General features: G+C 37.6%; 1 protein-coding gene across 1 annotated transcript; it reads right to left on the reverse strand.

Annotated features, from left to right (window-relative positions):
* Positions 1–1,943: 1,943 nt before the first annotated feature.
* LOC124160912 lies at positions 1,944–13,741 on the reverse strand. The gene is made up of 6 exons (XM_046537028.1): positions 13,428–13,741; positions 11,254–11,314; positions 8,726–8,861; positions 5,475–5,627; positions 2,256–2,407; positions 1,944–2,172 (listed from the first exon to the last, which is right to left on the reverse strand). Exons 1-6 carry the CDS (start codon positions 13,489–13,491, stop codon positions 2,004–2,006), a joined length of 735 nt encoding a protein of 244 aa, XP_046392984.1. The 5' UTR covers positions 13,492–13,741; the 3' UTR covers positions 1,944–2,003.
* Between the last annotated feature and the right edge of the window lie 109 nt (positions 13,742–13,850).

Here is a 13,850-nt window from a genome sequence, read left to right on the forward strand (position 1 = left end):
TACCTGGAGGATGCATTATAAAGGAAATTTTCTAGATGGCAACTTGAATGCCTATAATTTTCCATACTTTCTGTTAGTATGTTTATAACCCTCTCAGCTCTGTTTCTAATGTTTTGTACATATAGTGAAATGATTATCTTGAGAATTCCCAAGAACCTGGAAAATTTTCAATAATGTATGTATGTTGGTATCTCATATTCAATCATGTATGTATGCTGGTATCTCATATTGACTTTAGCCTTGCAGATGTATAATTTGCCAATGGTGAAATAAATTTATTATTATTATTATTATTAGTATCACCATGATGTAATCTATCTTGCATCTCTCTTTATACCCTAGACTCATCCTTATGTACCTCCAACTTGCCTGAAGCACATGAATATGATAAATAATATGGAAAAGTTTGGTATTTTAGTGTGATACTTGAGTGTTCTGAGTGAATTTCATATTCAAAAGGCTATTCTTTTATCAGGGCTGGAAGTAGGAGTTTTGTAAGAGGGGCAAAGATCAGTTTTCTGCTCCTCCTCCCCTGATCTCTCCATGCTCCCTCCCTCGCCCTCCTATAAGATGTTAATGTGTTGGTATAAGCTATTTTTTTTAGATATGAAGTGAAACACTTTGCACTTTCCACATAAAAATTTATTACACTAGATTTGACATGTTTCGCTGCACTGCAGCATTATCAAGACTCGAAACATGTCGAATCTAGTGTAATAAAGTTTGATGTGGAAAGTGCAAAGTGTTTCACTTCATATCTCATAATGGATCTCCACAAAGTATCTGCATTATCCATCCAATTCATATTTTTTTTAGATTTAGCAATTGAAACTATATACCTACTGTATATGCATATGTTTAATGTTTGGACAAAAGCTTCAGTCCCTCCCGAATTAAAGCACCCTGGGCGATTTAAATACCTAAGATTAAAGCACCATTTAGGAACGGAATTGTGAGGATGCATATGCTGCGTCATACACTCTTTAGGGATTAATGAGCCATGAAAGTTTGAGCTCAATGTCTTATCAGGGAAGACTATGGTCAATCATTCTCCGTTCAAATATTTTTGTAGTAGTTGGTGACTCAGTTGGAGTAGTAGCGATTTGCTCAGCTGGGTCTGGGAAGCCCCAATTTTGACAAATTTTGCAGATGGACGCTGTTGGTCAAGGCAGATATCACTTTGACAAAATAAGACGAGAAAAAAAAAGTTTGAAGAATTCTGCAGAATAATCATGATGGAATCCCTATTTTGCAGTGACAGCTGCATTGTGACAATTGAATTAGTCAGTTTAGATGGCATGGATTAGTGTGGTGGCTAACAATAGGGTGGTTTGGGAAAATTGATTTTTTTTCGGGGAAACCTGGCCCGTTGAAATATCATGGAACTAACTCAAATTGAAAAGTCTCAGAGCCAATTGAAAGTAAGGTAAAAAAATTTGAGACCTCTTGATCAACTTCTGACCCTCACTTAAAATATTTACTTAACATTTCTCATGTATTTTTTTTCTGGCTTGGGCTTTAACTGAATTCTTGCTGTCGCTAACTGTTTCCTGTTTTTGGTGAAGGGAAGCATGTATATTTAGACCAAAGCTAATATTTATAGAAATCGAGGCTAGAAAAATGTTTAGAATCTCAATATTTTCTTGTGGTTGCTTTTTATTTCTTCTTTTCTTATTGTTTCATTTGTGCATTCATTAGTGGCCTTCTAGTCCTTACCTTATTTTTCTAGCTAATAACTGATTGTCAGCTTCTTTTACTGAATTCATCATTAATCCTTTCACTTCAATTTGTTGAATTAGTCTGTAAATATAATTTCTCAACCTTGGGTTATAATTTATTTCTCAGTACCAGAAAAAGTATTGGTTTTATTTGGACATTCAATAGGTTGGCGGAGGTATTGGAAACTTAGTGGAAGAGCTTCTAGAAGACTTTTTCTCAGCATGTTGGAGTACTAATACTGTTTAATATTTTATTCTTTTTTTGGCTATACTAGTTTGAATTCTTTATGCAATTATCTTTAACGAATTAAAGGCGCTGTATAAAGCATTTGTTACAATATGCTGGTATTCATTATTGTACACTGTTGAGAATGTTGTCCCCAATATGCTTTCAATGCTGCTGAACGTCCAGCTAATCACCGGGTCGTAGTAGTTGGTATCGGAAGAGAATTGGCTGCAAAAGAAAGATAATATTTTATAGTAAGAGGTTTTTCAATGTAGCTGTGATTTTCCTCTTAAGCATGTGATTGCTCTCACCTCATGTTCTCTTGGGACAATCTGAAGTCATAAACTGTCATGTCACTATAACTGACAGTATATTTTATGTGAAAGGAGTAATCATCCACTTTGGAGTCAATAAATCCATGATGATTAGACTTCGCTATGTCTAACTCAAAGTGACTTCTTATCTGGAAAAAGAGAGAAGTTGGATTGTTTTTAGCTATTTCATGCTAGGCTATTTCGTGATGCCAATTTGCCATTATATTTTAATCTATACTAGCGAAGAATTTGATATGGAGCGTAGTATGTATAGTGGACCGTTGTCAACACTTGCCAGTGTCTCAAATTTGATAATTTTCCTTTTAAAATTGATTGTTTGAGGCGTAACTTGGTGAAAGCGATTCATAATTAACATTAAAAAGAAGAACTTTGTGCTTTCACATTAATGTTTATTCACGACCAAACTTGTGTGATCTATTGAAGATTTGTGTGTCTCAAAGTTATTTCAAATTTAACGGTGTATTTTATGAACATCCCAATGGATTGGCCATGGGCTCTCCTTTATCCCCTCTCCTGGCGGACATGTATATGGACTTTTTCGAAAGGAACCTGTTTTCCCCAATAATCCACAGACCAAAAATGTACTATCCTGGCATCGATATGTAGACGATGTGTTTTGTATTTGGACTGGCTCAAAAAGACAACTACAAATGTTCCTATCTTTTTTTAATTCTTTGGACCGCAATTTGAATTTCACTTATGAAATAGAAGATGATAACTCTTTCAACTTCCTAGATCTTAAAGTCACTAAGGTCAACAATCACCTCGAGTTCTCAGTCTTTCGGAAAAACTCCTATATGGACAAAGTGATCCACTCCAGTTCAAGACATTGTTTTTCTCAGAAGTTATCAGCATTTCACAGCATGGTATTTGGTCGCTGCATATTCCGATGTCCCCTGCCAATTTCAATGAGGAATTTAACACAATTAAACTAATTTCTAAAAATAACGGATACAACGAACAGCTAATTGATAGCTTATATCGTAAACAATTAAAATAACAAGCAGTGGAGAAATTTATGGATTCTGAATGCGACAAGAATCCACGGCCGAGTGGCGTAGAATCCTTTTTTTTTAAAGGACATCGGGCTGAAGATTTACAAAAAGGTGCCTAAGGATAAAATTAAAGTTGCGTTTTACAATAAATCCAACCTCAAGAACATTCTTTCCCTCACTAAAGATCCCATCCCAAGAGAAGAAAGGAGTGGGGTGTATAGATTAAAATGTGAATGCAACATGTTGTATGTATGTTGGGCAAACAAGAACAAGAAACAGGGACAATTTCAAGAACAGGTGAAAGAACACCAAGCCTGCCTGAGAAATAAAAAGACTACTTCACAATTTGCTATACATTTGTTAGATAACAATCATCAAAGTGATTTTGATTTTGAAGTGCTTCATTATGAACCTAAAGGACCCAGATTAGACGCTTTGGAACAGATGGAAATTTTGCAGCATGTAAATTCCAATGACAACATTGTACACGAATTTTTGTGTGACTCCCACTCCCTTCTTTTAAGCCTCCCACTCCTAAATTCCTGGGCTAATGATATGACAAACTATTCGACCTCTCTCTCACCTGAACCATGCCCCCTCCACCTGCCATGCCCTCCCTAAGGGAGCCTTCTCCCCCTTAACTTCTTTCATACCATATGACCAAGTTTTTTTCCCCCTCCCTCTTCTCTGTTGACCAATCCGTTCAACCTAGTTACCTTCCTCCCTACCCCTCCTAGCCTGGTATAAAAGGATGTGATGGACCTCTGAAGAGTTCACCTGATGATGACGTGTAACGTTGAAACCATGGTCGTGAATAAATATTAATGTAAAAGCACAAAGTTCTTCTTTTTAATGTTAATATTTCTTTTAATTATTCTCTCATATGCAATTAATTGAGATTTCAGATATAGGAAAATTTTGAAGAGGGTTTACTCTGCTTTACCTGAAATTTTCAAGATTCAAGGGGATCATTAAAAATAGAAATAAAGGGAAGGATGTTGGATAAAAAAGAGAGCGAGATAAAGGAGAAAGGGGCTTTCAGGGATTGTCACTAGTCAGGGAAAACAGGGAATGGAAGGAAAGTTGGGTAATTTACGTGAGTCAGGTCAAATTTAGGGGATCTCATATTTGGTGTCAGGGAAAATGTAAAAATGCAATGAGAATTAAAATTACAGCTGTGCGGGTTGCTGGTGCTATTGGTAGACTGAGGCCTTGCATCTTTAACGCAGAATCATGCAGTAAATTTGCTTTTGGAATTACAGTAATTTGAAATAAAACCATTTATCTAGTTGCTGCATTCCATTTTTCTGTTTCTTTGAAATCTTGTAACAATTCGGTTTTATCGATAGAATGAAGAATGATGACCTAAAGCTAAATAGAAGAGGGAAATCAAATACAGTCTTTAAATTCAAGGATATTATGAATGGGGGAGAAGGAAATTCTGGTTTCTTTTTGATTCATGAATTTATAATTCTCTTTTTGGGGTGGATGAAAAATCAGAGAGGAAATGCTGAAGTTTTACGGGTGATGGGTGCATTTGAGATAGATAAAATATCAGATAGATTTTGCTTTGGCGGAAAAGTGTAAATGGGTATGAATCAAAAAGAAGAGGAGGATAAATAAGTGAATAATGAGTAATGAAAGGGAAATGAAAAAAATTGATCAAAAACTTTGAGTTTCACTGCATGAAAATGTATTGAACCCAGCTAAAAAAAGAATACGTTATACCTATGGGAAAAGCTGAAATCGGGGATATTCTCATCCGTAACTGGAGAAAAATGGTTTGAAACCTTTAGGAGGGAAAATCAAAAAAATGAAAGGTTTAACTGATGGAATGATTCACATGAAAAAATTAATGTTTAGCCAATATTTGAACCTCGAAAAAGTCTGCATTAAAATTGGAGGGGGAATTAAGACCCAGATGGTGATATTGGTAATATTGCCACCAGAAAGGTAACCTTTGTATTTAAAACAGACAAATGAATCTGAGAAAATTAATGCTGAGTTTTCATCATTCAGAGGAAGCATTGGAGACAAACATCCCTACAAATATAATGAAAGCAATCAGAACCAGCTTATTGTTATGCTTTAGTGGTTGGCACGTAGCAATTTTGAATGTTTTTAGCTCTAAAAATGAGGCTTGCATGCAAATGGAAATGAGGATTGCATGAACAAGTTTTCCAGTGGCAATCGGTGTTACCTTTATCTGTGGAACATTCATCACGACTTCCACCTCCAAGAAATCTCCACTGCAGGTAAGTCCCATCCTCCAGTCTGTGTCAAATTTTGAGTGGTCGTACATGTTGGCATTATATGTTGTGAACGAGCCGGACCAAGTCACAGAATTTGGGTCCTAAGAAGGTGATTAAGAAAAAGACATTAGTCCCTTTTAGATGGTTTCAATTGCATTGTTGCTGGTCCCCCGAGGGAAATTCTGGGTCCTTGAGAAATCTTCATGTAGTCCGCAGTCTCCCCTTCCATCCACTAAAATTAACTTTTACCGCCAACTTGTCTAAATTATTTTATTCCTCATTCAACTGTAGCTCATACACATCAGAAGAGGAAATAGCTCATTAGAGGATTGTTTTTTGAGAGTTTAAAGAAAAGGCTAGTGATGAGTCTGATGTGTAATGTAGCACTTTATGGTGCAGAAACATGGAAACTTAGGAAGGACGACGAGAGAAGCCTGGAGGCGTTTGAGTTGTGGGTGTGGAGAAGAATAGAGGAGATGAATTGGACGGGTAGAAAGAGGAACGATGAAGTGTTAGACATGGTGGGTTGGGAGAGGCAGCCTGTAGATGAGATATGGAGGAGACAGAAGGTATGGATGGAGTGAATACTGAGTGGGGAGGGGATTTTGACAACAGTGTTAGAGTTTGGAATTTTGGCTAAACGAGGTAGATGAAGGAAGAGAATAGGACTTTTAGATATAATGAAAGGGTGTGGGCCTTATTGTGAATTGAAGAGGGAATCCTGTGAAGGGAGGGGTTACTGCCATAATACTTAGTAAATACTACACGTATACTTACCTTAATTGGTAGAATACTTAACTAAATTCTACAGTAGCTGGCTCAAGATTGTGGAATATTATTGTCAATATACTGGTAGAAATAAAGTTATTTCTTTTATATTTTCCTCTAAAGAAATCAACTGATTTCAATGCTAGAGCAGCATTATTGAAGCTAAATGCTTCACATTTAGCAATAGCATTTTAATCGGTCATTGTTTGGTCTTTAATTTCTGTGGAAAATTACCAAAACTTTCTATTTTACTCTCAAATTAGAAATCTACCTCTCAAAGTATGCTAATTAATGTTAACTCAGAGAAAAATCTTTGGTAACAATATAATTTAAACTATGACAAAAAGGTTGTATACTATCAGAGGACTTTGATCTTTGCCTCCGGCCCAATAGCCTCTGTGAACCTGGATGGGGCTGCCTGAGTATTTCACCACCCTGTTATAGCATCAATGAGTTAGTTGTAACGGCATATTATTTATTTAGGGGGTGGGGGATGGAGGGGTCAGTCACTTTCCGTGGTTCCTTGGTGATATGCAATACATCTCAACAATAGCGTGTTTGAGGTCAGAAAGATAGATAAATGGCATTTAGATATTCATCAGTTATTTTTAAACATTCTTTGTTAAGCTGGTGAAATAAAAATTTCACAGGGAGAAACCTTAAAAATTACTTTCTTTCCAATTTTTCCAGAAATTCTAGGGGGAGGATGGGATGGCCGCCACCCTCCCTCCCTCAATCCTACACTGCCCATAGACGTATGGGGGCAAAGCGTTTTTTCACGTTTGAACCGTACGTACCACGTGGTGCGGGTGTTTATCAACTACTGGTCTTGCGTAGTTGTGCGTCAGTAGAGACCTTTAGCTACTGTCCACTTACTTATGCTTATCGTGAGAAGAAATCGGGTTTTTATTATTACGGGCTTCTATTATTAATTATTATTAAATATAGATACGTGATCTCAATTGCCGCTCACATCATGAGAAAGGTCGGTCGCCCTTTTTTTAAAAAATCCCTCATGGTTGCAATTTATAACCGATACAGAGGCGTATGTATTAAACGGCTGCAATGGCGTGATAGATCCTCGCATTATTTAGATAGCCGGAATTGCAAAAGTAATTCCTTTTCCACTGCTATGATGGCCTTTCATGTAACCAGTCAGATGAAAAAGGAAATTGATTATGTTCTTTCGAAAGGCTTTGGCGCATTTGGATCGAGGTGAGAAAGTTTTTTTTTCTCAGCCATCGTATCTCCTGGAGCTCTTGGGCTATGTTACTCGTGATTAATTTTCGTTTTGCGTCGCTCTTCCTCCGAGAAGCATAGGCGTTTTGATAACGTCTCTTATCTTTCATTTTCTCCTTCTCATTCGATAAATAAAAAATCATAACATTTATCAGTGTCTTTAGCGAATTTGTGTTGTCATGACATTGGCAACGGGAACCAAGGGCGGGACAGCGAAGGTTACGCTCCTGATGGCCGGGAACCAAGTCAGTGACTTTTACGCCCGTGCGTCTCAGGAGAGGATAGACCATGGCCTCCTTTAATACTATACTTTAATACTAGTATTAAAGCTGGCCATGGATAGACTAAGGAAGGAAAAAAAAAAGAATAGGAGGTGCCGCCGATGAGAGCCCGACGATGCCTCCAGGAAGAGGATTGTGGGATGGGAGGTAGGGGATTGGGACAAACCCGCGTTGCCATGGGGACAACGGGGCCCACTACTAGCGAAACCATTACTTAATTTACTATCAAAATTGGTAGATTTTTCTATGAGGAGAAAAATCCTGAGGGGAATCTTGCTATCCAATGTATTATCATGAAAGTTGGAATTCACTGCATTGGATTTTTTGTACAGGTAGGTAACCAAAAGTAATCGCTATTTATGTATGGAGAATAAATGAGAGACGTTCAGCCGTAACGCAAGAAAAAGATTAATAACACTTTTCACTGGACGAGTTCGTGTATTCATATAAAGAAGAGCGAGCAGCGATGAAATAAATACGTCAACCTCATAAATTTCACTTGTGTAACGGAAGATTAGACGAGTGGAAGTTAAGCAGTTGGCGGGGGTCATTTGTCGTTAATATCCTTGTTCAATTTCTCTACCTAAAGGCCGTTTTACACGGAGCACGGAATTGCGCAGGTTAGAGCTGCATTAATTTCTAAAATGGCGTGGAATTGCGCGAATGCATGAACGAAATTAGAACAGGGGCTATTTTGCCGTCTCGCATCCACGCATTCTCGCATGTGTTCTAGCAGTTCATCGCTTTACACGACGCAATTTTGATTGCGCCTTCGCACGTATGTCAGATTGCGCAAGAGATTGTCAATAGGAAGATCATTTCTAGATGACCCTCTCTTCCCAAAAGAATTGGGAGATTTTATTTTCTCAAAATTCACACATTCTGTAATTACCCTTGGTGGCAGTTCTTACCTGAGCCGAAATGGTATTGGCCGCATCAGGCATTGTTTTAGGGTCGTAACCATAATTTTGCATGTACCAACTGATGTAGTGAACAACTTGATCCGTGTAGCGGAACATCATGTCATGATACTGGGAGGCACAGTCTCTGAAAATGGAAGAGTTATTTTGGCAGCAAAACAATTTCATTCAATGGAGTAGTGTTACTTAACCCATGAATGAAAAAATATTCATCACCGCTCTTCAATAACTCAAGAAATACTTTGACCATAAACTTAGATATTGCACATACTTGTGAGCAAGTAAATATGCTATTTAGATGTAAAATGTTAGATATATATCTTATAAATTAGGTATTCATCCTTGCGCAATTGTTTGACGCAGATAAATAAATGTGTGCCATGAATAAAACACAGTAGCGGATACGGAGAAAACTCAAGGGGGGGTATCTTGTGTTACCTTTACTTTTATCGTAATAAAACATAATCAAGTCATATGCAGAACTTCAGAAATTTTTAATTATAGTGATTATACACATATTAAAGACCATGCCATCATTTGATATAAAAAATTTACAATTGTGGTTATGCTATTTTTGGCAATACGGGTGGTCCCGCAAAGGGGGGGCGCGCGCCCCCTGCGCCCCCATCCGTATCCGCCACTGATAAAACAGCGTATTAGGTTCTGTTGAATACCACAAATATCTATCCGCATTCTTAAAAAAACGTCGCTACTCGTATTTTGGACAAAAATAAAAAAAATTAAACCGCATAGAGTAATTTATCCTCGTTCTGTAAAGATTTTTAGTCACGTTTAGATCGCCCAGAAAATTTGTTTTCGGAAATGTTGAGAATAATGAAAAAAATTAAGATTTGAAAGGAAAATACATCGGGTGAAATACGGTAAAGAATGAATATGACGTTATCTGTTCATATGAATTGCAAAGGAATCGATTTTTTAGGGATTAATTTGCAAAATTAGTAAAGAAAAAATGCATATCACAGCTAGAATATGAATATTACTTTGACAAAGGATTTATATAAGTGTTATCAAAGCGTGAGTGTAAAAATGAAAATAATTACGTACATTAAAATTAATAAAAAATAGAGATGCACTAAAAAGTACCTATAATGCAATGCGTGGAGAGTATTTTTAATGATGCTTCCTCCTGGAGAGTAATCTTTAATACAAGCAGGCTCATAGCCTGAGGAGGGTCTTCGAGGGCTTCAGCCCCCCCGCGAAAGTATTGCCCTTGTAGCGACTGCCCGCCATACATCCTCTTAGAAAATAACTAGTCCTGGGGACTAATCCTATGACTTTTTCCAATCTATCGGAAGATTTTGACTGAAAAAAATCCTCTCAAAATCGCATAATGTTAACTATTACCGTCAGTGCCCTGAAGTAAAAACATTTTTTCGATTTATACATCAGCCGCCTTCGTAGACCAAGATATAGTGACTATAGCCGTATCGTAAATTTCAGTATTATTCAAAGGAAATTTATAGTTATTTAATGAAATTTATGATTTTCTGTTGCGTAGAAATTGACAATTACCGATTACGGCAACCCACATGCCACCCAAACACCCCCGGAAGCAAATTTCTGGCTCGAAGCCCTCGTACAAGTAACCGGCAACTAGTGAGAAACTGGTTCGAAAGTCTCCTTTTTTACTACTTCTTCTTTTATTTGTAAATTTGAATCATTAGAATAAATTACCAAAAAAACTGATTAAAATCTGAAGAGTTCACTGGTATAAAACTGGAGAAAGACCTGCCGCAAGGGGTTGGGGTAAGGAGAGGCAGGCTCAGGGGCCGAAGCCTAAACGTAAGAACGTGCACGGGTGTAAAATGCGTAGCAGGAGTTTACTTCTATGCTCACTTTAACTTCGGGCCGGTCCTGAGAAAGAAACATTCTTATTAATCACCTATTGATGAAAACTAATGTGTGAAGTGAATATATCACCTTTTTCTCTGGTCAACAGTAAAAAATGAACAGCGGCTAATGCAAAACTTCAACCAGCGTTTACTAATGCTCACTGGTGTCTGACGAAAATTGACCCAAATCTGACGCATTTGACGGCTTATACTTTTCAGGTTTAAGTCATTATACTAGCCCTCTCTAGCTCTTTCTTTTGTTATGGCTGCTAACTCTATGTCGTTGGTGGTATGACTTTACCTTTATCACTCATGGTCACTTTAGCTAGCTTATGTACACATTTTTGATGCATTTTCAATGACTAAAGTTACTGCTTTACTGTATTTACAACCCGAAGGTTGGATGTGATTGGTGAGGGAAGAGATCGCCACGGCTAAAAGGCGTTTGAATTTTCACTCATCCATGGTAGGGAGATAAATTCCATTCCCTATGCTACCTCACTTAACGAGGATTTTAAGTGCGAGGTCGTCCGAAGGCTTTACCCTGGATTTGAACCTGGACCCTCCGGCCAGATCCCAACCGCTGAGCCCAATAGGCTAGCACACTCCTCTCTTCCAGATTTACACGAGTAAAACTTTAGCATTTAGCTCATCAATTTTTTTTACCTAGGGCTGATTTGTTTTTCTGTTTCATCCTTCATTTTTGCTAGCCTTTCATGAGCAGCACCTGCCAACAAAGTGAAGGTAAACGATTAAACGACTTAAAGAAATAATGACTTATATTTACCAATGCACGAATTTTTGCATTTCATTTTAGTCCCTCCTATCTTCAAATGTTCAAAACGGGATATCGTCATGTTGTCTCGAATTCGGACTGAGAGAAATTTATGTTATCTGCTTGAAAAGATGCAGCGCAAACATTTCGTACCGACATATTCAGCCAAATTCAGCTCTAATTTGCGGTAGTATTTTACATTCACTGTGGTGACTGAGGGCTTTGCCACAACTTTAGGAAGATGCTGTCGAGGAAAAAGTGTCAGTATCATGAATATTTTGAGGTCGTAATTTTATAATAAAATAAATTTACTAAAAAGAAAAGGACATTTAAAACTCAAAGGGAAGCTGCCCGATTCGTCGAAAACTGCTACGAGTGAGCAGGGAGCGTTCACAGCTTTCACTCAAATTTGGCTGGTAGTCGTTAGAGACTCGGAGGATACGAGCTAGGCGTAAGCCTGAATCACATGACTATTTTTTCCAGCTCCAGCGATGGCGTAAAAAAACGACCGTTTCTCGCGATCATTTTCCGCGATGGCTCGAGGGATGGGATTTCCATACCTTTTTCCATCACTCGACTCGTTCCTTTTTTCGCCGCTGAAGCCATCGCTAGCACCATCATTCAGCTAATCAGAACACACGGCTGCTAACAGGGATTATGACGCCACGCCTGGCTTTTGATTGGATGACAGTTGTAATTACGGAAAGTGACAGAAAAAGCGAAGGAAAAAAGGACGGCGGGAATGACCATGTGAATCAGAAAATTATGGATGGAGCGATCTCTCTTCCGGTTCTAGAAAACTTATCGCTTGTGCTATAATTCTCAGGGACGGAAAAAATGATCGCGTGTTTCAGGCTTCAGATTCCTTGAGGTATTAATTACGGATATTTTTCCGAGCGACTCGGAACATCGACTTGGAACCTACCCTGTTACCTACTGGTCCAAAAAGAACGATAAAATAAGAGAGATATTTCATATTTTATCAACATTAAACCATTGATAGTGGCGCAAAAAAGGGTTATCAGGGTTATGACGCGATCGTATAGGAAAAGCCACTCATTTCCTCTTTTCAAAGAATTAGATATCCTCCCATTAACGCATTTATTCATTTATAAAGTCCTTAGAGTTTTCTATAACCGTAGTGGTGAAAAGGCCAGACCACAAACTTATGATATCAGATCTTGGAGAAACTTCCATATACCTAGGCCGACGACTGAAATTTATCGACAGTCATACAATTACTTAGGGCCTAAATTGTTTAGTATGTTACCGAGTAATGTAGCAAACTCGGAAAAAAGATGGGGATTTGCATCCGCTGTAAAAAAAATGGCTTATGAGGTGTGAGGAAGTAGAGTTTCTACTAAGAAAGGTGGCTTAAAAAGTTTACAATAAAAGGTATATTGTATATTCTATGTATTTAATTATGCGTTTATATAAGAAAAATAGTTATCCTTGTGCAAATATTTGAAATACCATATTGTAATAATGAATGCAATCGGCATGAGAACAAAAAACTGAATGCAAAGAAATTTTACTTCTAATGTGTGCTAGCACCAGATCTATGTAAAAAGTTTAAGATGGTAGCCCCATAACTATACAATCCTCTCGGAAGGAGCGCGTGACGTCACCAACTGATCAGTGAAAGGATTACGGCCTTCGATTTTTCAACGCGAACAGCTCGAGAAGTCGGCGACGAATAGAAATACGGATCTCGTTATTTTTTAAATCAATCACAACCGATAGAATTGCCAAATTAATGATGAAACTCATTGCTAACCAACCTCATTCCATTTTTCGTTATCTATCAGCTTGATTGGTTAATCAGTTTATTGGATTCTTGTGATAAAATTAAATTAGTTAAAGGAGACTCTTAAATTTAGAAAATATCAATTTTTTATTATAAATTTTTCAATCAATTTCAATTATGGATAGCGTGTGGTAGTAACTTATACATGCACTGCGTCCTTATTAGTGCTTATTAGCAGTACCATGAAATGTAATCTACAAAACCTCGATATATGCTCAAAAGGTGTTACGATTGAATAGATAGTATCATAAAACTTGCCTTTGACCAAGCTGCTTGAAGTGAAGCAGATCAGGCCCAGCAGGACCAATGCCTTGAAATTCATTTTATACTCTTGTTCTCGTCACTAAAGAGGGCTGTTGACGACTGATGAACACCAAGAAAATTCGATTGCAAACATCAATTCGATTAGATCACATTTATCAAATAGTGATAAATGCCACTCCTTTTGTCCCATAACACTTTATCTCCAACAGAAATAAGATATTAAAAAAGATTCGGTACGGATGGAAGACTTGGAGCTAATTGTACTTCCATTGCGAACCAAATTTTGCGAATTAATCGCAGAACAGTGAAATTAATTAAGGTATTAGCTGAAGATATATGTCCAGTTCCTCTGCGGAGCTGTAATCTGACATTGAGATCCAGTTCAATTAACCGATAAGATACTGCGAGAATTAAGGT

This window comes from Ischnura elegans, chromosome 6 (assembly GCF_921293095.1).
Source record: "Ischnura elegans chromosome 6, ioIscEleg1.1, whole genome shotgun sequence".
NCBI classification, from domain to species: Eukaryota; Metazoa; Arthropoda; class Insecta; order Odonata; family Coenagrionidae; genus Ischnura; species Ischnura elegans.